This window comes from Hippocampus guttulatus, chromosome 18, assembly GCF_054856545.1.
Source record: "Hippocampus guttulatus isolate MCC_2025c chromosome 18, RoL_Hgut_1.0, whole genome shotgun sequence".
NCBI lineage: Eukaryota > Metazoa > Chordata > Actinopteri > Syngnathiformes > Syngnathidae > Hippocampus > Hippocampus guttulatus.
Window position 1 is genome coordinate 10812616 of NC_141278.1, and position 25708 is coordinate 10838323.

General features: G+C 42.5%; 2 protein-coding genes across 4 annotated transcripts; both read left to right on the plus strand.

Moving 5' to 3' along the window:
• Positions 1-328: 328 nt before the first annotated feature.
• sacm1la (SAC1 like phosphatidylinositide phosphatase a) lies at positions 329-14968 on the plus strand. Of its 2 annotated transcripts, XM_086136215.1 has the most exons (21): positions 329-437; positions 2057-2154; positions 2550-2624; positions 2772-2899; positions 3849-3998; positions 4185-4244; positions 4326-4359; positions 4471-4572; positions 5956-6041; positions 6153-6239; positions 6324-6392; positions 7183-7262; positions 8278-8376; positions 8513-8651; positions 8720-8789; positions 8872-8944; positions 9074-9167; positions 10326-10418; positions 10498-10555; positions 12975-13111; positions 13519-14968. In XM_086136215.1, the coding sequence occupies exons 1-20, from the start codon at positions 409-411 to the stop codon at positions 13109-13111; spliced, it is 1761 nt and encodes a 586-aa protein (XP_085992341.1). In that variant the 5' UTR covers positions 329-408; the 3' UTR covers positions 13519-14968. The 2 variants fall into 2 exon arrangements, with proteins under 2 accessions (XP_085992341.1, XP_085992340.1); XM_086136214.1 differs by having other exon boundaries at positions 12975-14968.
• An 820-nt stretch (positions 14969-15788) lies between these two features.
• Positions 15789-25497, plus strand: LOC147191198 (tRNA selenocysteine 1-associated protein 1-like). Of its 2 annotated transcripts, XM_086136216.1 has the most exons (9): positions 15789-15952; positions 16645-16742; positions 16818-16932; positions 17004-17053; positions 17179-17310; positions 21885-22001; positions 23110-23311; positions 23387-23417; positions 23518-25497. In XM_086136216.1, the coding sequence occupies exons 1-9, from the start codon at positions 15929-15931 to the stop codon at positions 23676-23678; spliced, it is 930 nt and encodes a 309-aa protein (XP_085992342.1). In that variant the 5' UTR covers positions 15789-15928; the 3' UTR covers positions 23679-25497. The 2 variants fall into 2 exon arrangements, with proteins under 2 accessions (XP_085992342.1, XP_085992343.1); XM_086136217.1 differs by lacking the exon at positions 21885-22001.
• The last annotated feature ends 211 nt before the right edge of the window (positions 25498-25708 follow it).

Here is a 25708-nt window from a genome sequence, read left to right on the forward strand (position 1 = left end):
AAAAGCAAAAAACATTCATTAATTACAGAGATTGATTTACGCAATTCTTAATTCATAATAAATTAGGTGTTCTTGAGTTGGTCGCTTTTTTATTGAAGAAATGAAATGAGAAAATATTCCTTCTCCCAATTTTTATTAGTGCTTTAAATTCAATGGAAAAACTGTGAAGATCCTCACGGCTACCATTCAATACACATTCAAAAAGCATGGGGACACATACAGGCACTTCGTTTGCTCATTTGCGGCGGGCAGATATGCGAATGCACATGCCTTTCGTGGTTGCCAGATTTCCTGTAAAAGCAGCGATTTAAACACTAAGGTTTGTTACGCTTGAATATCTCGGGGCTGGCAACACGAGCTCAGACGTTGTCACTCGTGGGTCGCTTTGGTTAGGTCGACGCAGCGAAGATGGCGACAGCCTACGAACGATACAATTTGTAAGTACATTTACCACAGTTTCATTTTTAATTACATGATCTCGACATCAATCAAACAGCAGCCGGGAAGCCAGCCGAAAGACGGTGGTGGCTACAACCTGGGCGGAAATGAATGATGCTTTTGTTAATGAAGTGACAGAACAGCTAAAGTTAACCGAGTGACTCTTGTTACATCCGGAAGTACCGAAGTTAAAACCCCCTCAAGAATAATGCACGACGCCAGAGAGGCAGTTAATTTCACTGTAGCTTTCTGACAAATGTATAGTTAATTTGATAATGTTCTCAGTCGCGCTGCTTTTTATTTTCCCTGTGGCTGCGGGACATTCGTCGTCTTGGAGAATGTCTCGTGTCATATTTGAGGCACAAATATGTATTCCATGTTTCGAATCCCAAACCTATTTGTTGACCTACGAAAGTATAATTTGCAACTCCCGAAACATTCCAGGAAACTGTTGATATATTTCTTTTTTTAAACTACACTATTTCAAGGTATTGACAAACCTCGGTTTAGGTAGATAATTTATTTATCTTGTTGAGAATTCTGGTGGGAAGCCTCATTGTCACACACAGTTTTGTCCTTATTCCATGATTTAATCAATCAAGAATTGTTGAAACGTTGTAAAAATGTCTTATTTTCCTTTCATGGATTACCAAACTCCCCTTGTCGAACATGTTATTAAAGGTCAGAAACGGGTGTTTCTTGAAACATGGAACCCTGGAAAGACTAAACCCCAATACTGCTTTTTGAGCAAACATTGGTGCGGCCTATGAACATGTAGTGTGAATCTAGTTTGGATTAAGAAAGGGCAACAATACAATAGGTTGTTTGTACAACTCTCACTGGAGCACTGTTTCACTACATATCTTCAGTTCCATTTGTTGCCGTGGTGAAACAACAGATCACACTTTCCCACTGCAAGTATCTTGATTTCTGTGAATACTGTTTTGTGTTTCAGGGAAGCTATCATTATTGTGATTATTTTAAACCATTTTACAATTTCTTTTCTGCCGTCTCGTTTCTTGCTCATTTCACCCTTAGATTTCAGGACATATGGGCTAATAGGTAAATACAGTATAGTGTAACCTTTGGTGGACGCCAGGAACCTTTTTATACGGACCCACATTTCTCTTCTTTTCTAATTATTTTAGATGAAATTAACAAGCGCAACATTTTGAATAATTTAATGGAGTCTTATTTTCACTTGTGCAGCTTTCTTAATCCCATCTGGGCATTGCAATATTAAATATTTGCACACAAGAAGGATACAGCCCAACTGTGTGAAGTGTGTTTGTTTCATGAATTGTACTTTTTGCGTTGTTGGTTTTTATTCAAGGCCTTCAAGTGACTCCGGCTAAAAGCATATAAATCTGTATTTCTGTATTGTGCTGTTTTATGAACGGTTAAATTGAAAGTAAACAGACATGAGATTTTATTCAAAGATCCAACCTTACCTCCTTTATCCACGACCCTAATGAGGATAAAGCAATGTAAAAAAATTGACAGATGGAAATGACAATTTATATTTCATTATTGTAGAACAGTGGGCAGCAGCTGCCAACTCCTGTATTTTTAACATATACCGGTGCGTGAAAAAAATGGTTTCCCAATCTCTCTTCAGACACACCACCCCTGAAAAGTTTATCATCGAAGCCTGCGATGACGGGGCCGATGCTGTCCTGGCTATTGACAGGGTGTCAAATGAGATGACCCTCGCAAGTAAGAAGGCTCTTACAGAAACTACATGAAACAAATGTGTGTTTCAAAGCAAAACATCTTGAGTAACTAACGATAAATATATTTGACTGTGCACATATTTATTTAGATTATGGAAAGGTTACTACAACTACTACTAAAATCTGCTGTGCTTCAGTTGCCTTTACCCATGTCCATCCTAGTCACACCGTGCCATTTTTTTTTTAAAACAAAAGCTATCAAGGATGCTGTTTTATAGTGGCTAGTGCTGTATAATTGGGTCTATCGGTGCTCTTCTGATGCCGGGTTTGCATAGAGTGGTTTCACAGCCATTTTTTTTCTGTAGTCAAAGCAGCTCTCGCAGTGAAATGAATTGGAGACCCCTTTTTAAAGTATCTAATCTGGAAGTGTTTTCACAGGTAAAAAGGACATCCCTGCCTCAGCGGTGACCCGGCCAATTTGTGGCATCATGGGGACCATTCGCCTGGTTGCCGGTAGGTACTATGGAGATGTCTTTAACCCTTTCAGAGACGGCTTCTCATTTTATCAGGTTACAGGGTGCATGAAAGGGTTAATGGGGCATACTCAGTATGTCGGTCAGTATACTGTAATAGATATTTGCACCGCCTGACTTCCTGTAGGGATGTACCTGATCGTCATCACAAGGAAGAGAAACGTGGGCAGCCTTCTGGGTCATGCAGTTTGGAAAGCCGTGGATTTTGATATCATCTCTTACAAGAAGACAATTTTGCATCTGTCAGAGATCCAGGTAGAAGAACTCATGCAAAGACAGGGAAAAACATGCAAGCCTAATGCAAAACGGGGAGGATTCTAATCAGGAACAGTGATATTGTCAGACGCAGCGGTTGAAAAACGATTACAGGTCATTATTGAAATGCAGATACGGTGGTCGTTTCGTTTGTGAAAATATGTGTGCGTTTCCAAAAAAAAAAAAGGGACTGTCTATCAAACATGATTCAAATACAATAAAAAAGAAGGTAAAGTACTGAATTTAAGAGCACATCAAGTGATAACAATGCCCAGAGAGTATGTAGTTGGTCACGGGAGAAACATCAGGTTCCACTGCTGTGCAAATTGGCTTAGCAGTCTTATCCTATTATCCCAACAAAGCCCAGAAAGCATGCATCTCATTCTAATACACTATACACTGCTGTTGCTTAAACCACTGCAATTACACCAAAGGCCACTTACCAAAGCTTTGTGCGTTCAAAAACGGGCGCAAATTTGATTACTCACTTTGGAGAAAAAAAAAAAATCCAATTCATGAACACACATCAATATCGTTTGAAAATCGTCCAACATGTAGCTTTGAAAGGTTGAGTTGCGATGGTGAGATGGAGGACGAGGGTCGGAAGCCGGGATAGTGCAATTGGGGCAGGGATGAAAAAATAAAGCTGAAAAAAAAAAAGAAGAAATGTTTCGGTTTGGAGAAGCAGGAAGTTCCCAATTATCAGTATTGGCGGGAAGGGAAAAAAATTGTTGTCTTGCATCCCTAGTTGTGTAGTTGTGCTCCTTTTAGTTTGAAAAAAATATACATACAGTATATCACAAAAACGTGAGGTGCGCACATTATGAAGCAACAATGGCACAATACACAGGACTTCATTCAGTGTGTCTCTGTCACATTTCAATGCTCGTACAAAGGAGAAAATCATTTGGCCAACCCCTGTCAAATCTACGATTCTGTCCTTTTCTAGTCTCAGGAGAATAAGACCTTCCTGTCCATGTTAAATAATGTGCTGACGACAGACGGTTTCTACTTCTGCACCGATTATGACCTGACGCACACCCTTCAGCGGCTGGCCAATACCAGCCCCGACTTCCAGGAGATGAGCCTGCTAGAGAGGGTGAGTGAGCCAACAAATAATGGTGCCGACGATCAAAATTATTATTATTTTTAAAAATATATTCTGGAGTCATTACACTAAAGTGACGTCTTTATTCAGTTGATCTTTTTTTTCCCTCATAATATTACGGCTCACAAACTGAAGTTGAGAAAAACAAAGATAAAGTGTTTGGCTGATGTTTTTCAGGCAGATCAGAGGTTTGTATGGAATGCAAATCTCCTCCGAGAGCTGGCAGCAGAGCCAGAGGTAATATGACTTGTCATCTAAGGACAAATAGCTACCATATTTTCACTATCCTTCTTAACCTTTCAATGTAACTTCCCATAGCTCCACCGGTTTGCTCTACCTATTGTACACGGCTGTATCCTTTTTATTCCCTGTTTCGTTGAGGATCGCGAGATAGGAAATGTTCAATTTTGGGGGGGTTTAAAAGAACACTTGACAGACTAGCTTCCTTGATCCGATGGTCCAGTCATTGTCATGAAACCATGTCGTATCAACGGGAAGATCTTTGAGTGGATCCTCATATCGCGGAGGAGCTGCTTCCGGGCTGGTGTCAGATACTATGTCAGAGGTAACAAAACTGTCCAATGTTTCAAACGCACGGAAGTTCTCTTGCTATGATTTAGGCTTTACGCAATCAGGATTTTGGGCCGATCTCTGAGATTTAAAAAAATAAAAAAATAAATAATGATAGTAACAAATAAATAACCAATCACAGATCTGATCAGAACATGGAGCAATATATCCATCTAATTTAAACAACTTCATTGACTGTATACGCTGCGGAACCTCGGATTATTAAATGATCGTATTTTCAGGCGCACCTAAAAGCATTCAATTTTCTGAAAAGCCGACAATTTCTCCATTGTGAGACTAATAAAGGTTTTCTTATCTTATCTTATATTCCAATGCGCCTAATATCAAGTGACTGCAACTCTCTTTATATTGCCCATTTAGTTGTTTCCCTGTTGGTGTTCCTACGCCATCTAATGGTGATTATTAACAGGAACCAATTGTAACGTAAAATGTTTTTTCCCGCCACTAATTGACATGTGTGTTCGCCAACACACACTCAGACAGACAATTACTTTATGAGCTCTGCGGAGCCATTCTGAAACAATAGATCATACCAAAAGCATAGTTAACTACTGACTAAAAGCATAGTTAACTACTAGTGGATGTGAGTCCATGAGGTTTGTGTGCCTTTTTGTTGAATCAGTTGTCTTCCTAACGTTTGTCTTTGATTTCTTGTTTTGTAATGCCATTCATATTTCTGATTCATGTCCGTTTTTGTCACCATGGCTTTGTTACAGCTGCAGCTACAGTCTAGTGAAGGCTCGCTATATAAAATAAAGCTGTATTTTATTGTATTCCCTTGAGCATAGCACCATCTCATGGATGCATTGCGCAACCGCAGCCACTATTGTAGCTTCTACTCTACGCGCCATGTCATGCAGTGCGCCCTATCGATGAAAAGGCTTTTAAAATAGGCCATTTATTGACGGTGCGCCTTATAATGCAGAAAATAGGGTGATTGGTTCCCATAATAACATGATAAATTCAGGTGTTTTCTTTTTGTTGCCAACGCAAAGGCTTTCCCCTCACATGACACGCGACAAACCTAAAAATAAATGACCTATCGGGCTCAAACGTACACGTTGTCGGCACGTAAACGCGAAAAAGCTTTTGTTTGCTGTCGTGTCTTATTTCATGGATCCGATCAATTATGTCATTGAACGATCGGCACATTAGAGCATCACCGCCAATCATGGATTTTGCACAAAAGCAAAATATCGGCAGATCGGTACGAAGTCTACGAAAGACTCTAAAATGCAGCCTACATATTCAATTTTTGGATGGTCATATTGGTTTTGATTAGCGAAGCTAAACGTTGCTTAAATATTTTTACAGTGAAAATTATATCATGTGCATTTTGCATTTCTCTACTCTCCAGGCATTGACTCAGAAGGCCATGCTGCTAACTTTGTCGAAACTGAGCAGATTGTTTTATACGAGGGAGCCAAGGCTTCCTTTGTGCAGGCAAGTATGCAAAAACTGTGGCTCGTCGGCTTTGACCGGCTTGATGATGTCACTCATCATGCGCGTTTCAAAGTTGCCGAATAATTTCACAATGCTATTTTTGTCCCACAGACAAGAGGTTCGATGCCTTTTTACTGGAGTCAAAGGCCCAACCTTAAATACAAACCTAAACCTATTATCAGCAAGACAACCAGTCACGTAAGGACAGGCCTTCACTTTCCGTCTTGTTCTTTAAATGGAAGGAAGTTGAAACTTAACTAACCACTCGGAAACACGTTTCAGTTGGATGGTTTCCAGAGGCATTTCGACTCCCAGCTCCTGATCTATGGGAAACAAACGCTTCTTAACCTGGTAAGGCAAACTCTCAAATGAAACTGTGCCAAAAGCCAACCGTGATGTCATTCATGTGAATTTCTTACCCTTCATGCCTTGAAAGAAATGCTTTTCTTGAGAAGGGGCAGCACCCTCTCCATGACAGAAGTCGGAAAATCACTGAAACCTTTCGGCTGCTTTTGCCCGCTGAACAAAACAAAACCAAAAAAAAAAAACATAATTTATGGTATCAACCGAAATTTTGAGGTTCTCTACAGCCCCGGATTTAATTTAAGTCTCCGTCATTCCGCTTATTACCCACCAAGAAAACCAACCCCCCCATTGTGTCAACAAAACATCCTTGTTGCTAGGCTAACTTTGAAAGGCTCCTTCTGGTTGGTCAGAATTACTTCCCGCATGCCCAGTTTGAAAATCGTGTGACATATTCTGTTTTCAAAACAACAAAAAATGATTTGAATGAATGAATTTTATACCTCCTGTTGGCATATCTGGATGAAAATGTCATTCTTTTCTGGATCGTGCTAATAAATGTTGCTCAGAAATACACTTCAACAACTTGGTTTGCCATTTTGTCCATCCTCACCTACTTAATTCTTGATCTTTAAATTGACCCGTCTTGACCAAATTTAAATGTACATGTTTGGAAAGCACTTTTAATGCCTTTACACAATAGGTACAGTACATAATCTTAATTTCATAAATTTGACCCAAATGGATTTTTCTGTTTGTTGTTTTTTTTGGACTGGATGGTCACATATTTATGGACAAGCACTGTTATAGCTTAAAACACATATTCATTTTATTCCAGGTGAATCAGAAAGGCTCCGAAAAGCCACTTGAACAAGCATTTTCCAAGATGGTGGCCGGTGTGAACAACGGTATGCTCAAGTAAGTGTTAACATTTTTATTCTTTTTAATTTTTTTGTCACATTTCAAATACAACAGAGTCATAGAAACAACGCCGCATACTATAAATTCATGATTTACATGTGTTAAGTAGTACGGTGAAATGGGTATGACGGCTCTTTTAGGATTCAGGCAATGATGGGACATTGACACTGACAGTGACTGAGGTTTCGGCGGACGTGTGGTTTAAAATTGGAACCGGAACGGGGAAGCCGAATGAGACGATGGTTTGATTGACTGTGCACCTTCACTGTCGGAATTTACTTTTCCGACGGCATCGGTGATAGTGTTGCGTACGGAAGTCCTTTTAACTGGACTGAATTAGGTTCCTATTCAGCTGTGTAAATGAAAATATATGTACAGTATATTATTGTTGTTGTGGCGACCCAGTGGTCAAGTGATTAGCGCGTCGACCTCACAGTGCAGAGGTCGTGGGTTCCATCCCAGCTCCGCCCTTCCTGTGTGGAGTTTGCATGTTCTCCCCGTGCCTGCGTGTGTTTTCTCCGGTTTCCTCCCATATTCCAAAAACATGCACGGCAGGCTGATTAAACACTCCAAATTGCGATTGGCTGGCGACCGGTTCAGGGTGTCCCCCGCCGACTGCCCGAAGACGGCCGGGATAGGCTCCAGCACCCACCGAGACCCTTGTGAGGATAAAGCGAATCAGAAAATGGATGGATGGATTATTGTTGTTATTGTATTACATTTAGGAGGTTTAGAAAGCCTAACAAATTTGTAGCCTGCCATAGAAATTCACATTTACTCAGTAGCCACAGGAGAAGGAAATACAGCGCGGATTCGTTCTCAGGAGTGATGCATTTCGTGGATCTCCTGAAGAATTTTCTGACGAAAAAGTTTCTTTTGGTAATCTGCAATGTATTGACTCGTAAGTCACTATCACCTACATATGTGTCACTTATCAACATACTCACCTGAAAATCTGAACAATTTTGACATCGAGAAGTGTGACATTTTTGTTTTTTTTCTCCATCCTCAGTTATATCGCCTTTGACTTCCACAAAGAGTGTAGCCAGATGAGATGGGATCGTCTCCAGATCTTGGTGGATGTTGTAGCTGAAACACAGGATGAATACAGGTATTTCCCACAGCAGCTCTATGAAAGCGTTTAAGGCAATGTGCCAGTGTTATCCCACAAAGAAGGGCACGATTCTCTTTTTTTTAATTTATTATTATTATTTTTTTATGGGTTTTTTTTTTTTCCGTCTGTGCAGTTACTTCATGGTGAACCTGGATGGAAGGGTACTAGCCCAGCAGAAAGGTGTCTTCCGTAGTAACTGTATGGACTGCTTGGACAGAACCAATGTCATCCAGAGCCTTTTGGCACGACGCTCCTTGCAGTCTCAGCTCCAGGTAAACACCAACTTAAAAAAAAAAAAAAGCTATCAAATGAGGTTTCATGTATCAGATTGTGTCTTCAGAGGATGGGTGTCCTAAACGTAGGACAGCGTCTTGAAGAACAGGCCGACTTTGAGAAGATCTACAAAAACGGTAACGTGGAACTGATCTAGGCGGGTTAGCATGTCACATGTGGCGTGAGCATTACCCTCACATCTGTGTGCTTTCTAATCAGCATGGGCTGACAATGCCAATGCATGTGCTGTACAGTACGCAGGAACCGGTGCGTTAAAAACAGACTTCACAAGGTACGGTAACACTCATGTTTCACACATTCCGTGACTAACATGTTGTTTTTCTCTGTTGCTGATTCTGAAATTATTGTTGGAGCTCCTCTTTGATGGAAGTTTTTCTTTCCTTCCTCCCACCCCACTCAGGACAGGGAAAAGAACCCACTGGGGATTGTTGATGGATGGTTGGAACTCCATGATCCGCTATTACAAAAACAACTTCTCTGACGGCTTTCGACAAGTAGGTTCCATACCGTATGTCGCCATAAACCGACTTGCTAAAAATGAATGAAAATATTTGTCACGGCGGTGACAACAGCCATGACGACATTTTAAGAAAATTATCAATATTTGATCAGAAGTCGCAAAACCGTCACTAAGTTTTTGGTGACCAAACTACTTGAGGTGGATTTCACAATTTGTTCATTCTGACAGATGTACTCACCAAAATCCAAAATGTTAACTTTACCCAGATATTTTCTCACTAAATTCGTCAGTGTCAGCCATTTTCAGACCCTTTTTTAAACCCTAAGTCTTGAAGAAGATTTATGGTTAAAAAAAAGGTAAAATAAGTACCTGGGATTGAATGTGAGGGGTCTCAAAAGACATAAATGTGTTTAGGAGTAAATGGGTTAAAGCAGGGGTCCCCAACCGCCGGTCCGTGGACCGGTACCGGTCCACAGGGCATTTGGTACCGGGCCGCACAAAAAGAACTTTCCTTAATTCTGTTTTATTTATTTCGGAATACGAAAGATTAAATGAATATGAAAGATGAAAACAAAACGCCGGAGCTCGCAAAATGAGTAAAAAAACTGCTGGAGATCGCAAATGACGGCGGCCTTAAAAGTACGTTAGAGACAACTGGATTAAAGTTATGGCTGAATACTCTGAGATCGCCACAATTGCACTGTTGCTATTTCCGACATCCTACCTGTGTGAGGCGGGGGTTTTCTGCAGCAACGGCGACTAAAACAAAATTACGAAGTCGACTGGACATAAACCACACACTTGAGGTGTCATTGTCTCCTATTACCCTGAGATGGGACCATCTGGTTGCAGAAAATCAAGCTCGGGGCTGTGGTGAGTCGTTATTTTCATGCACTTTGAATTTGCGTTGTATCGTATTTTGAAGGCATTAAACATTACCATTGCGATCAGAGTGTTGCGGCCAGATTAGACGCTCCTTGTGTTTATTATTATATTTCGAAAACACCACAGTTTTCATGCAGCTCATACCATATTATTTTGTTGTATTATTTCCACCACACCTTAAATGCCGGTCCCTGAAAATATAGACATAAACCGGTCCGTGGTGCAAAAAAGGTTGGGGACCCCTGGGTTAAACTTCATTTTCTCTCTATTTATCTATCGATATGAAAATGTGTTTATTTGGTTTCAGGATTCAATTGACTTGTTTCTGGGCAATTTTGTCATCGATGAATCAGACGGCCCCGGTCCTCTGAGGGTGCAGAAAGACTGGAAGTTCCTCACGGTCTGTTGATCGCTATTTCAGTCGGTGTGCAGCAGAAACGAGTTCACGCCAATGTAATCCTTCAATCCTCTTTTTACAGCTACCGATCATCATGTTGGTGGCATTCTCGATGTGCATTGTATGTCTTCTGATGGCTGGTAAGTTCTTTACTTCGAGTCAATCTGTACTACCGGGATTTTTAACTTGTTGCCAAACCCTTTGCGCACTTCTTACTGATTATCTTGTTAACATGCCATAAAAATAAAAAATTGAATTATTTTATTTTTATGTACCGGTATATGCATTTGTAAGTGAATCCCCAACCAAAAAAAATCTGCAATTATTGTTTTTTTTTTTTGTTGTTTGTTTTTTACCCAAGGGCTCCTCCCTACACAATTGAAAACCCCGAAATATGGCGTGGGGGAGATAAACCTTGAACATCACATATGTAAAGTGTAAAAAGACACTTTAATAACGTCACGAAGAAATAGCAGTGTAAAAAATATATATTGATGATGTAACAATGATCATAATATTTAAACTGGGTGAGATCCAGTGGCAGATAACAGTACAGTACTAAGTGATTAGAGGTGAAAGTTTATTTTGGATATATGATAGTCAGTCATATGATAGTCAGTCAGTCAGTGCTACAGTGAAACTCCTCTACAACAAAATCATGTTTGCAGCAAGAAATTTTTCACAATAAGGGTTTTCACTGTAGCAAATTTGTTCTCAGATATAATACACACACACACACACACACAAACGTATGTGTATACGCACGCACAAACGTATGTGTACTCTTTATTTTTATTTCAATAGTGTATGAGCATGCACTTATTTGACACTTCATATAGTCAGTGTAGAAAGAAAAAAGGGAAAGAAATTGCCTAATTTACGATCAACATTCACTTTCACTTACATCAATTTCTTGGATAATGTTTTTTATTTTGTTTCCTCTGTCTTTCATTTTGATCACTTTTACCCTCTCTTCCAGCATCAGAGCTCTTCTTGTTTTAGCTGCTTGACATCCAAAGGTCCGTTTTGTAGCCATTTTAGCAATGCAATGTTCTTGCTGCGTCTGAAACTAACAATAACAAATACTTCATGGACTACTGCGCATGTGTAAACCAGTGTGGTGGTTGCTTTTGCTGTTTCCGAACGAAGCAGTAGAAACAACAGCAAGGTTGGATTAGACTTCGTTGTGGTGAATCTCGTCGCAAGGCAAGAGCAGAGAAAAAGATTTCGTATAATGCAACAGGGTTTTTTTTTCGTTGTATGGGGGCAGGAAAGTGGGAATGGTGTTCATGCACGAAGATTTTTTCACACTAGGGAGTATTTTCGCCCATGTAGGTCTCGTTGTAGAGGAGTTTCACTGTATTCATGAATCAACTCCACTCATTTGGGAAGGAGAGGTTTTCTATGAAGAAGGCCTTGGTGTGACATTCCATTAACATGAGCACTTATGACCAAACACCGTTGTCAGTTGCAGATTGTTGCATTTCCTGTTTGACAATGAGCAAACGTGCTGGAATCATTTGAAAAAACAAAAAGGTACAGGTCAAGCATATGTGTGACAGTACCGTATTTTCTGCACTATAAGGCGCACCTAAAAACATTCAATTTTCTCAAAAGCGGACAGTGCGCCTTGTAATCCGATGTGCCTTATATATGGATCAATATTCTGATTTCTTGGACGTAATACTTTAAATGTTCTGTAAGGCGCTTTGTTACAGCTGCAGCTGTTATGAAAGCTCATAATCAGGGGTGTCAAACTCATTTTTGTGGCGGGCCTGATTTTAGTTACAGTTTCCCTTGGTTTCCCGTTATGACATATAAAGAAGTCAAGAATAACTGTTTCTTCACCTATTATTTTAGTTACTGTAATGAGGTTTTTGGTAACAAGAACATACCTAGAATATATCTATTATTTATTACGTATGAGAATTTTACATTTTGGTAGACATTTTAGAAAGGATCATGGAAGTTGACATGTTTCAGCTGTTTTCGCGGGCTGTATAAAATGATGTGTCGGGCCAGATCTGGCCTCCGGGCCTTGAGTTTGACACCTGTGCTCTCAAAGCTGCAGCAATTGCGCTCTATAAATACAGCTGTATTGTACTGCCATTAGCATAGCTCCATCTAGTGGATGCATAACGCAACCGCAGCCTATTGTGGCTTTCATTCTATATGGGCCTTGTAATGTGGTGCACCCTATGTATGAAAACAGTTTTCAAATAGGCCATTCATTGACGCTGCGCCTTACAGTGCGGAAAATACGGTACTCATCAAAATATTTGTAAAATTTAAAAGATAACCTTCGGATGTGGCTCCAAATATGAATTTTCTTCAGCAATTAGCTAGGAGACATCACACCGTTCCCTTTCCTTTAAAAACGAGAATAGCAACGTTGCTGTGGTAACTTTGGTACATTGAAACCTCCTCTAAAATGCCCATGAAACTGACAAATGTGGAATTTGGAGGTTGATGCACGCAAACATCTGTGCTGTGCATACTAAATCATGCGCAGGTGCCTCCCAAAGCACGTAATGATATTTCCGCTTTGTTGTCTTTCAGGTGACACATGGACAGAGACTTTCGCTTATGTGATGTTTTGGGGCGCTTGCAGTGCCATTACAGCCACCATCATCCTCTTTAATGGGCAAGACTTTGTGGATGCTCCGAAACTTGTTCACAAGGAGAAGATGGACTGAGTGAGTTACATGTGCGCATGTTAGGGCACACGATAATCGGCTCCAGTACCAGATCAAGATACCATGCCGACGTTATCCTTCTCCATCCACATATGAAGACTATACTATCTAATGTGGCCATACTTCCCTGAAAATGTTTCTTTGTGCGTTTACAGAGACGAAAATGTTGATTATGGCTAATCTGTTCCCAAACGGATGTGGTCAAAATGGTTATATTTTGGGTCTCATAGTTACTAACTTAAACCAGATTTTCGTCATGACAACACACTTTTGGCTGTTTGGAAACTGTCTACTGTCAACTTAAACTGTTCCTGAATTCTTCTATCGCCTTCTTCTTTTGTTTGTGTGTGTGTGTGTGTGTGTGTGTGTGAAATTATTTAGTCTCTATTGTCATTTTCTGTATGCAGTGATCCTTCACTCTTCACAGGGGATAGAGACCGACCCTTGCCGCAAATTGTGAAACACTACAATCGCCACTACTCCCTAAAAGGGTTTGAAATTGCACACAGATGCCACACGATGACGTCAATTCACTCCTTTTGTGCAATTCACACTCCTCATCCCCGTGTCAAATTCTTCCGTTGCCACCCAGATGCCACCAGATGACGCTAGACCAATAGCAGTATTGCTTTGGGTTCATCTGGTGGCATCTGGGACCGGAGTATAAAACCGCAACATAGGATCTGTTTCCCGCAAAAATAATAATAATAATAATAATTAATTATAAAAATATATATCCTGGGTGTAGGTGAAACTGCGAATTCCAAACCGCAAATATATACAGGTTTTACCTACTGAGTTACGAAAAAATGTCTTACTGAGTACAGTTCCATCTATAAAGCTTGTCATGTTGAGTAAAATAAATACATACCGGTACATAAATAAATAGCATTGAAAGTTGACATTACTGAAACAAGATCTATATATGTATAGTAATGGCTTTTAGAACACTAACTGTAACATTTGTATGAAACGGTTGCATATTTTACAAAATATACTATCGATAAATATTCATTAAGCCATTAGAAGCACCGAACCTTTTTTTTCCTCCTCATCTTGACTTGCTAACCTGCCTTGTCTATCCCAAAGCCATTCATCACAATTTTAATATTTCTAAGTGTCATACGGGGATACTGTGCAATCTTCTAAATATTGGCATCGGTTTATTAACAGTTATAATATAACACGATTTTTTTTTTTGCACAACTATGTTTGCACAGAAATGTTTTGTCCACAATCCATTGTCATTTTTGAAAGAAATCTACTCCTTTGCATTTTTCCTTCACCTGGTAGCTTATATAAATACGGAATCTGTTTTGAACACCAAAAGAATAGAAGGAGACTTATTTATCCCTTATCATTTGCACAAGACAACTTCATGTCGTTGAAACCTGAAATAAAGTTTGTTTATAATATCTTGTTGACACATGTTGCATATATGATTGAATGTCTCTCTGTGAGGGTTTGTATTTGTAGTCCTAATGTGTGTTTTGTTTTGTAATTATATTTGAAATCTCATATATACTTTATACACATAACTAATAATAAATGATAAATATTTTCATATGCAGCATTAATATAGCTAAATGGTTGTATGATCCAACAGTGTTTGGTTCTGCTGCGATTCGATGTCTCAACTATTCGGTGGAGCTCGTGACTTCAAAATGTCAACTTGATCATTCATGGGATATTTATGGTATCACAAATGTATCTCGCCGTGCATTTATTAATCTACAATATTTTGAATCCCGCCGGACCGATTTGTGATTTTCCTCAGCAGCCGTCTCTATTTTTAACCGTTCAGCTTCATCAATTTGTTTGTATGACATTATTTAACAATAAACTACTGTGAACTTACTTCCTGCGTGGCGCACGCTTCTATTTTAAAAGGCAACTTAAGATCATACATAATACATCAGATCTACACTATCTCAAACCCACTATTCAGCGCCCATCCACCTTCTTTGTCGAAGCGCAATCCACAGGTTTTGAATGGAGGTTGAGGTCTGGGGATTGAGATTTCCATGGCAGGAGCTCAATTCAGAGACTGGTGAATCATTTCTAAAATTTACAGTATGAGTTTGAATCACATTTCAGACAACCCTAATATAATATTAAATACGAAGCTCTTGAAGTGAGGTGATTTTTGTGGAAAAAATACACAAAATGAGTTTTTCTTGTGTTTGCTGTTTAGGAGCTTCGTGCCATCTTTTGATGCAAATTTTTATGCACCCTTTGCACAGGTGAAAAAACAAATCACAGTACCGGGATGCGGGTGTTTTTGAATGCTTTCCAAACCCTTTGTTGCTGAAGAGCCGATCTTCTATATTTGCGTTTGCGCAGTAAAATATGTTAAGACATCGCTTTGTACATTGGTTCAATAAAACCAGAAATGAACATATTTCTATCTGCTGTGATCTTTCTGCACGATTTGTTTTTTTTCGTGTCTAGTTTAGCATCTTTATGCCTTGTTTGGTCCTGATGGCAGGAAACACTTTATTGTACGTGTTACAATGGCAATGAGTAAATTAGATTCATTGTTTATGTGCGACCATACACGATACGCTGATGGCTCTTTGCGGTTCCTGTCCAGGACGTGGCGGTACGCATCAAACAGCTGTAATCCGCCAGTAAATTAAAAGACGAAGAAGAAATGACCCGCGGAGGCATGACGTACTTCCTCTCGGTGACGTCAAAGGGCACAGTTAGCCTAGCACGTCCGCTCCTTTTTGTTAGCATGTGGACGCTAACACGTTTATTTAGAACTTACCTTGCCTTGTAAACTCCAGTTTGAAAATCCACATTGTCGACCGCACCATGAGTACATTATGGATGGGAAATGTAAGTTCATAGCTGTTTTTCTTAAATTGTGAGAAATGTTGAAATGCCGCGTGGTGGCCCTGTATTTTGGGCGAACGATACTTGTGGCAGTTAACTACACCATTTTAAACCGTTTATTTTCCAACTTGACCCCACTCTGTCGTGAATACCCGACAGTCGGCATTTCTAAAATTGCGATGTGAGTTGTTCGTTTGGTTCCGTCAAGTATCGCTATTTGCAGTATTCCACGTGCTGTTTTCACGTTATCGTCACGAACATGAACGGTATGCTCCAATTAAAACGGCTTCGACAATGGTTTCACTGTACAGTATTTAGCATTGAGCTGAACCTGCGCAATGAAATGGAACTGGGAATGTTGCCCCTTGCTTCATAGTGATTCGGACGTTTTAGAAATGTGTGCACCACGACCACCACCATTTCGATTATAAACTGCAACCGCATTCAGGGATTGCAGCAATTTGGAAATACGTACTATTTTATCGAAAGCCCGTGTCAGTAACCATTCTGTAGAATTGCCATTGATCCCACCCAACCCCCTTATGGTTGCCCTGATCCAAGTAGGAAACCTTATTGATAAATCCAAAGTTAAAATGGTTTTAGATAGAGTCGATGTATTGGAGCTCATCAGCCAAAGCGTGATGATGAACAAATATGTCTCGATTGCTAAATACTGTTTCTTGACTAATCTGTAGCTGGATTCTTATATGGACGAGAAGTTCATCACCAGAGCCTTTTCTACCATGGGTGAGCAGGCAGTCAGTGTTCGGATCATACGCAGCAAGGTTCCAGGGTGAGAGTCGAAACTCTGTGTAGTTTTTTGTTGTTGTTGTTGCTAGACCCGTGATTCTAATTTAACTTTTGACAGTGCGCCGCCGTCCAGCAGTGCCTTGGGTTATTGTTTTGTGGAAATGGCGGATGAGGCCACGGCTGAGAGGTGTCTTCGTAAAATCAATGGGAAATCCCTCCCCGGAGCCAGTCCAGTATGAAGAATTGTTGGGGAGTATGGCGCTATTATTTCTGGTCTGTTGACATATTTCATTTTCTCTTACAGCCTACAAGATTCAAGTTAAACCGAGCTACCTTTGGGAAACAAGAAACAGGGTGAGACGTAATGAAGAAGCAGGAGCTTGAATGTGAAGGATGACTGCATGAGGACGACTATGAATTTTATTTTAATGTTACCACATTATGTGTTTTCATAATTGGTCCCATTTCATCTTTTGCAGTCAGATGTACTCCTTGTTTGTGGGAGATCTCACTCCAGAGGTAGACGATGGGATGCTGTACGAGTTCTTCTACAATCGATTCCCTTCATGCCGGGGAGGAAAAGTAGTGCTGGACGGCATGGGAAACTCCAAGTAAGTTTTCATCATGTCGCTGCTTAGTATGGGAATACTCACAATCACACCTAGGGATAATTTCGAGTTTTCCATTAACCTGCAACACATGCTTTTGGAATGTGCGAGGAAATCGGAGTACCCAAAGAAAACCTGCCGTCGGCACGGGGAGAACATGCAAACTCCACACATGAACCTAACTTGTTAAATGTTCTGCCATTAGAAATATTCAACAGTGTTATCAACTCGCTCAATTATGTTTCTGCATTCTTCTTATGAATCCTTGAGGATAGATTGATTGATTGACCGACCGTTGGATACTCTTCATGAGGACAGAATGTCAATGCCGAAATAATACCATCGCAAAAACATCACTACCGTGGAATCATAGAAGAAGAAAAAAAAACATAACTTCAACTTCTTTGCATTATTGTGCATTCAAAATAATGTTAGGTCGTTGAGAATTGTGGCCCGGTGAGTGAGTGCAGAGGTACCAGGTACTTCTATTCCAGCTCCAACCTTCCCGTGTGGCATTTGCATGTTCTCCCCGTGCCTGCGGGGGTTTTCTCCGGGTACTCCGGTTTCGTCTCACATTCCAAAAACATGTGTGACAGTCTAATTCAGGGGTCCCCAACCTTTTTTGCCCCACGGACCGGTTTATGTCAGACAATATTTTCAGGGACCGGCATTTAAGGTGTGGCGGAAATAATACAACAAAATAATATGGTATGAGCTGCAGGAAAACTGTGGTGTTTTCGAAATATAACAATAAACACAAGGAGCGTCTAATCTGGCTGCAACACTCAGATTGCTATGGTCATGTTTAATGCCTTCAAAATACGATCCAACGCAAATTCAAAGTGCATGAAAATGACGACTCACCACAGCGCCGAGCTTGATTTTCTGCAACCAGATGGTCCCATCTCAGGGTAATAGGAGACAATGACACCTCAAGTGTGTGGTTAATGTCCAGTCGACTTCGTAATTTTGTTTTAGTCGCCGTTGCTGCAGAAAACCCACGCATCACACAGGTAGGATGTCGGAAATAGCAACAGTGCTATTGTGGCGACCTCAGAGTATTCAGCCATAACTTTAATCCAGTTGTCTCGAACGTACTTTTAAGGCCACCGTCATTTGCGATCTCCAGGAGTTTTTTTTACTCATTTTGCAAGCTCCGGCGTTTTGTTTTTCGCCTAATCGGTCATGTGACGGAGGAGCGTGGCTTGACGTGTGTCAAGCGTGACACGGACAGATGTAACGGAGAATCCGGTAATTTTTCAAAATAAAGCATCTTTCGTATTCCGAAATAAATTAAACGGAATTAAGGCAAGTTCTTTCTGTGCGGCCCGGTACCAAATGCCCTGCGGACCATACCGGTCCGCGGCCCGGCGGTTGGGGACCCCTGGTCTAATTGAACACTCGAAATTGTCCCGAGGTGTGAGTGTGACCGCGGATGGTTGTTAGTCTCTGTGTGGCCTGCGATTGGCTGGCAACTGTTCAGGGTGTATGTACCTCGCCTTCTGCCCGAAGGCGGCTGGGACTCCCCGCTACCCTTATGAGGATAAAGTGGATCCGAAAATGGATGGATGGATAGTCAAGAATTATAATAATATACATGCCATTATGTTCCGTCTTTGAAAATAAACCAAAAAAAATGGGCAGAACAGATTTCACAATTTTTAACTAAAATGAGGTCGTCGCTACTAAGATTTGTGTCGTATAAATATTCACAGAGGGTTGTGGTCACAAAATATTGATATAAAAAGCAGCACAGATTGGAGGTAAGTAATTTAAATGTCGCAGCCAAAATCTTTCCTTATCTCACTCAGTAGAAGGGAACAGTCCACGTCACGGAAAAGTCAGAGATTACTGGACTCACCTCTGTGAGCCGTCACCTTACCGTGGTGGAGGGGTTTGCGTGTCCCAATGATCCTAGGAGCTAAGTTGTCTCGGGCTTTATGCCCCTGGCAGCGTCACCCATGGCAAACAGGTCCTAGGTGAGGGACCAGACAAAGCACGGCTCAAAAGACCCCTTATGAAGAATAAAACAAATGGACTTCAGTTTCCCTTGCCCGGACACGGGTCACCGGGGCCTCCCTCTGGAGCCAGGCCTGGAGGTGGGGCTCTTTGGCGAGCGCCTGGTGGCCGGGCCGACACCCATGGGGCCCGGCCGGGCTTAGCCCGAAGAGACAACGTGGGTCCTCCTTCTCATGGGCTCACCACTCATGGGAGGGGCCAAAGGGGTCGGGTGCAGTGTGAGCTGGGTGACAGCCAAAGGCAGGGACCCTGGCGGTCCGATCCTCGGCTTCAGAAGCTAGCTCTAGGGACATGGAATGTCACCTCTCTTGCAGGGAAGGAGCCCGAGCTGGTGTGCGAGGTAGAGAAGTTCCGACTGGATATCGTCGGACTTACCTCCACACACAGCCCGGATTCTGGTACCAGTTCTCTCGAGAGGGGTTGGACTCTCTTCCACTCTGGATTTGCCCACGGTGAGAGGCGCAGAGCAGGTGTGGGCATATTCATTGCCCCCCGGCTCAGTGCCTGTACATTGGGGTTCACACCGGTAGACGAGAGGGTTGGCTCCCTCCGCCTCCGGGTGGGGGGACGGGTACTGACTGTTGTTTGTGCGTACGCACCCAACAGCAGCTCAGCATACCCACCCTTTTTGGAGTCCTTGGAGGGTGTGCTGGAGAGTACTCCTGCTGGGGACTCCCTTGTTCTACTGGGGGACTTCAATGCTCACGTGGGCAACGACAGTGAGACCTGGAGGGACGTGATTGGGAGGAACAGCCCCGCCGATCAGAACTTGAGTGGTGTTTCGTCATTGGACTTCTGTGCTCGTCACGGATTGTCCATAACGAACACCTTGTTCAAACATAAGGGTGTCCATATGTGCACTTCGCACCAGGACACCCTTGGCCACAGTTCGATGATTGACTTTATGGTTGTATCATCGGATTTGCGGCCGCATGTTTTCAACACTCGGGTGAAAAGAGGGGTGGAGCTGTCAACTGATCACCAACTGGTGGTGAGTAGGCTCCGATGGTGGGGCAAGATGCCGGTCCGACCTGGCAGACCCAAACGTATTGTGAGGGTTTGTTTGGAGTGTCTGGCGTAATCCCATGTCAGAATGAGTTTCAACTCCCACCTCCGACAGAGCTCTTCTCATGTCCCAGGGGAGGCGGGGGACATTGAGTCCGAGTGGACCATCTTCCGTGCCTCTATTGTTGAGGCGGCCAATCTGAGTTGTGGCTGTAAGGTGGTTGGTGCCTGTCATGGCGGCAACCCCCGTACTCGCTGGTAGACACCAGCAATAAGGGATACCGTCAAGCTGAAGGAGGAGTCCTATCGGGCCTTTATGGCCTATGGGACCCCAGAGGCAGCTGACGGGTATCGACTGGCCAAGTGGAATGCAGCTTTGGTGGTCGCCGAGGCAAAAACTTGGGCGTGGGAACAGTTCGGTGAGGCCATGGAAGCCGACCTCCGGACGGCTTCGAGGAAATTCTGGTCCACCATCCGACGTCTCAGGAGGGGGAAACAGTGCACCACTACCATTGTGTACATTGGGGATGGGGCGCTGTTGACCTCGACTCGGGACATTGTGAGCCGGTGGGCGGAGTACTTCGAAGACCTCCTCAACTCCACCAGCACGCCTTCCTTGGAGGAAGCAGAGTCTGGGGACTCTGAGGTGGACTCTCCTATCTCTGTGGTCGAAGTCACAGATGTGGTTAAAAAGCTCCTCGGTGGCAAGGCCCCAGGGGTGGATGAGATCTGCCCGGAGTTCCTCAAGGCTCTGGATGCTGTGTGGCTGTCCTGGTTGACATGCCTCTGCAACATCGCGTGGTCAGCGGGGAGAGTGCCTCTGGATTGGCAGACCGGAGTGGTGGTCCCTCTTTTTAAAAAGGGGGACCGGAGGGTGTGTTCCAACTCCAGAGGGATCACACTCCTGGTAAGGTCTATTCAGGGGTGCTGGAGAGGAGGGTCCGTTAGGAAGTCGAGCCTCAGATTGAGGAGGAGCAGTGTGGTTTTCCCCCCCGCCGTGGAACAATGGACCAGCTCTACACCCTTAGCAGGGTCCTCGAGGGTATGTGGGAATTCGCCCAACCAGTCTACATGTGTTTTGTGGACTTGGAGAAGGCGTTTGACCTTATCCCTCGGGGAGTTCTTGCCCCAAATGGAGGAGTTTAAGTATCTTGGGGTCTTGTTCACGAGTGAAGGCAGGAGGGAGCGAGAGATCGACAGGCAGATCGGTGCAATGCCTCGGGATCCCCCGGGGAGAGCTGGAAGAAGTAGCTAGGGAGAGGGAAGTCTGGGCTTCCCTGCTGGAGCTGCTGCCCCCTCGACCCGGCCCCAGATAAGCGGTAGAAGATGGATGGATGGATGAAAACGTGTGTGATGTCGTTTTCGACAGTGCTGAATTGTGGCACTTTTCTCGTGCGGGTGTATCGTGCAACCCGACTCCATGTTGACTATTCCAGATCTGTGATGATCAGGAAAGCCGTTGGTGTTTCCTTGCGCCGAGTTATTTAATTTTTCTGAATCTAAATGTCAACTCATGTACAAGTGAGATGAAGGCAATGCGTGTTTCGCTGTAGGGGTTGCGGCTTTGTTCAGTTTCCCGACGAGCGCTTGCAGAAGCGAGCGCTGGACGAGTGTCAAGGAGCTGTGGGACTGGGGAGTAAACCCCTGCGACTAAGCATAGCAGCTAGCAAGTAAGTTTGTCTTAGGGGACTTTTTGCATGACGTCGTGATGGAACTTAAAACTCCTATCCATTTGATTTAATTTGTAGCCAACCGCTACATTGAGCAAATACCGTGTTTAAAAATATAACCCCCTCCGGTTATTAATACAGTGGTTTTTTTCAAGACGGCAACATTTAATTACTGTACTTTCCGCACTATAAGGCGCTTCGGAGTATAAGGTGCACCTTCAATGAATGGTCTATTTTGAAATTGTTTTCATATAGGGGCACACCGCATTATAAGGCGCACAGAATAGAAGCTACAATAGTATCTGCAGTTGCGCTGTGCAGCCACTAGATGGAGCTTCAGTTAAGGGAATACAATACGGCTCAATTTATATTGAGCTTTCACAACCACTGTCGCTGTAACAAAGGGCTTTAGAGATAATTTAAAATACTACGTCCAAGAAATCAGAATATTGATCCATGTTTCGCTCCCTCAGGGTGTAGCACGACGCACGACACAAAGGCCATAAAAGTTCAGGGTTCATTCCTTGGCATGAATACAAATAAATATCCTTAGAAGTCTTGTCTCCTCCTTCCTTCGTTTAGTCAGTAGTTAAATATGCTTTTGATTTTAATTTCATTGTGGTTGCACAGAGCTCACAAAGTAGTTGTCTTTTTGAGTTTGTGTTGGGGAATGCACGTGTCAATTAGTGTCGGGCAGAACCCCTTTTAGGTTAAAATTGGCTCCTGCTGGCAATCACCACTAGATGGCGTAGGAACACTAACAGGGAAAAAACACAATGGGGAATATGAAGAGACTGTAACTCTATATATATAAGGTGCATCAGATTATAAAGGGCGCTGTCTGCTTTTGAGAGAATTGAATGCTTTTAGGAGCGCCTTATAGCGCGGAAAATGCAGTAATTGTAGCACCACTGCATCAAACAACTGACCTGGCAAGAATGTACCTCTTTAGTAGTTTCGGGAGGTCTCTGTGAATTTTGAAAGCTGTGTTGGTGTCTTGATGTGATATTTTCAACACGTACCTGTACTCCAGTATTGACTACCTGAAACGACTGAGAGAGACCTGATGCCAAAATGTCCTTTTGATGTCGTTTCTCTCCGTGCACAGTTTAAGGCACAGACCGCTGCAGCCTGAACCCAAAACCTGGCCGACAAGCACTGCCTACACGCCCCCCTACGACCAGTACAGCCAATACCACCAGCAGCAGGCGTATCCTAACTATTACTCCTCCTGGGGATACGATCAAACTGCAGCCACGTACGGCTACACGTATCCACAGTACGATTACTCACAGTATGCCCAATCACAGGTAAGCTCTCGTTTCCGGTTTTGAATCCATATTTTGTAAATAGAAATTATGACATTGTGGTTTTTGTTTTTTTAGGAAGTCGATGTTCAGGATGATGGACTCGAAGGTTTGTATTTGGAGATTGATGCTTGCACATCATGAACATATTTGGACTATTGAGTTACGGTGAGGGTATGTTTCCGTAAGCAACTGTGTCTGTGCGGCAGATCCATCGGCAGAGTTGGATGTGGTGGAAACAAACAAGAGGTTCATCCAGAACAGCGAAGAACTGTACGATGCTCTAATTGACTCTCGGTGGAAATCGCCAGAGTTCTCATCAGAGCAGGACCAAGTGATGTTAACCATACCAGATCCACTTTGCTACTAAGCCTGGATGCAGTTGCTTCGCTTTATTTGCAGCCGTCTGCTGTGGCTTTGACAGTACAGTAAATATCCTCTAGTACAGACTCGCTTTCCAATCTGTCCTTATAACAAAATTTCCTTATTTGGGAAATGAGCATGGTACATCAGGGTTCGTACGGGTCCATAAAGCTCATAAAAATTCATTTAAAAAGTTGTAAAATTATGTTCTTAATTGTCATAAAATTTCAGGGAAAGCTTCTAAAATCCATAAAAATGAACCTGTGGTGTTCATTTGTGTGTCATTTTCCCTACCATTTCAATTCATAGTTTTATCTGAAAATGCAGGACCTGGTACCCGCTCCGCTTTTCCCGCCGTAACCGATTAGTTCAGACGATGATCACGTGATCACTTCGGATCATTTCGGGTAACAACAATAGATCAACGCCATGTCGGGGCAGTGAATGGATGGTTTGTTTGCTGGCTCTGCAAACAATTACCGTATTTTCTGAAAAAATCTATTTATCGAAGTTATTGATCTCAACAAGTGACAGACAAATATGTAGCGACGCCACTCGAACGAGCACGCCTCAGCAGTCGATAGTCCGCTGCTCTCTGCTGTGTGTGTGACAGCTAAGCTTAGCTGTTGGCTAGGCTATCTTATCTGTTGTCGTAGATCAAAGCGTCTTTGAGCTGTGACGTCAGTTGCGTCGGCGCTGATTGGTTGAAACCAAAAGACGTGCGCGAGAGTACATGTTAGCGCGGACGCACACAGCAGAGAGCAGCGGACTGTTGAGGCGCGCTTCGCTCGGGTGGCGTCGCTACAAATATTCCGGGACAATGCTATTTTCAAGGGGCGTGGCTGAACAAGCCGCAGTTCCGTGATTGGGTCGGAAAAATTGCTGGCGATAATACGTCGCCGTACTGCCGAGTGTGCGAGAAGGGCATCCCCGAGAGAGGTAAAACTTGTCATAGCCTCCTGGGCAAATCAAATGCATTGAGGCACACAGCAAAACAGAAGAAAATTGATCTCTACGAACTTGCAAAAGAGATTGAGGAGAAAACTAAGTCACTGTCTGCGATTCCCTAATTGTCATATCAGTTTCATATTTGTCATTCTAAAACATGTCTGATCATTGAAGGTGGTATGAGAGAAAATAATAGGGTTGTACCATTTGGGATTTAGACTTCTGACATGCAGAACACATGCCAATCAAAAGTCGCTTAGACGTCGTCGTTTCGCATCCGATGATAGAAAACTGCGAAGTGAACACGTGTCTTACGTCGTGTCTTCCGTTGCATCTGGTGAGCGCTGCGTGTAATTAAGCTCCCGCGGCCTTCCGTCTCCATCCGGGTTACGGATAGTGGAACTTCCGCATAAGTACGTTCCGGTAAAATACAATACATGCTGATTTATATAGCGCTTTCACAACAGCGGCTGCTGTAACAAAGCGCTTAACAAAACAGTTAACATAAAGTAAAATGTAATATCGTAGTCAAAATGTTAATGCATAGGTTTTTATTCCGGGTGAAGGAAATTCCTTTCCATAGAATTCTGGAGATGGGAATATTTACTGTATGGACTTCTCAAAAAAAAAAAAAAGGAAAGTATTTTGTGGTACTTGTGTGTTCAAGTGAAACTAGGCGGGCAGGCCATTTTTTTAAAGGACAAATGAAATACTTTCTAATTCTTTGTTAGTGTTAAATTTGCATTCTGATTTTTTTTGCCACTAAATAGAGGCTTGATGTTAAAATAGAAAATTGAAAAATGTACAGTATTTGTGTTGCATGATTTTTTTAAATGCGGGTTTTATTTCCTTTGTGGTCATTAAATCTCAAATCAGGATTCTGTTTCTATGGTTTTATCTAATGTGCAATACAAAGAATTCAAGAATGCTGATTTCAGCTAAGGAAGGGTTTCTGTGTTTTGCTCAAGGCTGCAGTGCTCAACAAAGGATCCACCCCAACAGTTTAGTTTGCTGTTTGCTTTCAGAATCTCTTTTTAATGGCACACTACAGCCATCCATCCATTTTCTGGACCGCTTTATCCTCACAAG

Bases quoted from the DNA above. Each gene is read 5' to 3' on its own strand.
- sacm1la (XM_086136214.1), top strand. From the start codon at position 409: ATGGCGACAGCCTACGAACGATACAATTT. The intron at 438-2,056 runs GTAAGTACATTT...ATCTCTCTTCAG, and splicing joins GCCTACGAACGATACAATTT to ACACACCACCCCTGAAAAGT. The intron at 6,393-7,182 runs GTAAGGCAAACT...ATTTTATTCCAG, and splicing joins AACAAACGCTTCTTAACCTG to GTGAATCAGAAAGGCTCCGA.
- LOC147191198 (XM_086136216.1), top strand. From the start codon at position 15,929: ATGAGTACATTATGGATGGGAAAT. The intron at 22,002-23,109 runs GTAAGTTTGTCT...CTCCGTGCACAG, and splicing joins CTAAGCATAGCAGCTAGCAA to TTTAAGGCACAGACCGCTGC. The intron at 23,418-23,517 runs GTTTGTATTTGG...TCTGTGCGGCAG, and splicing joins TCAGGATGATGGACTCGAAG to ATCCATCGGCAGAGTTGGAT.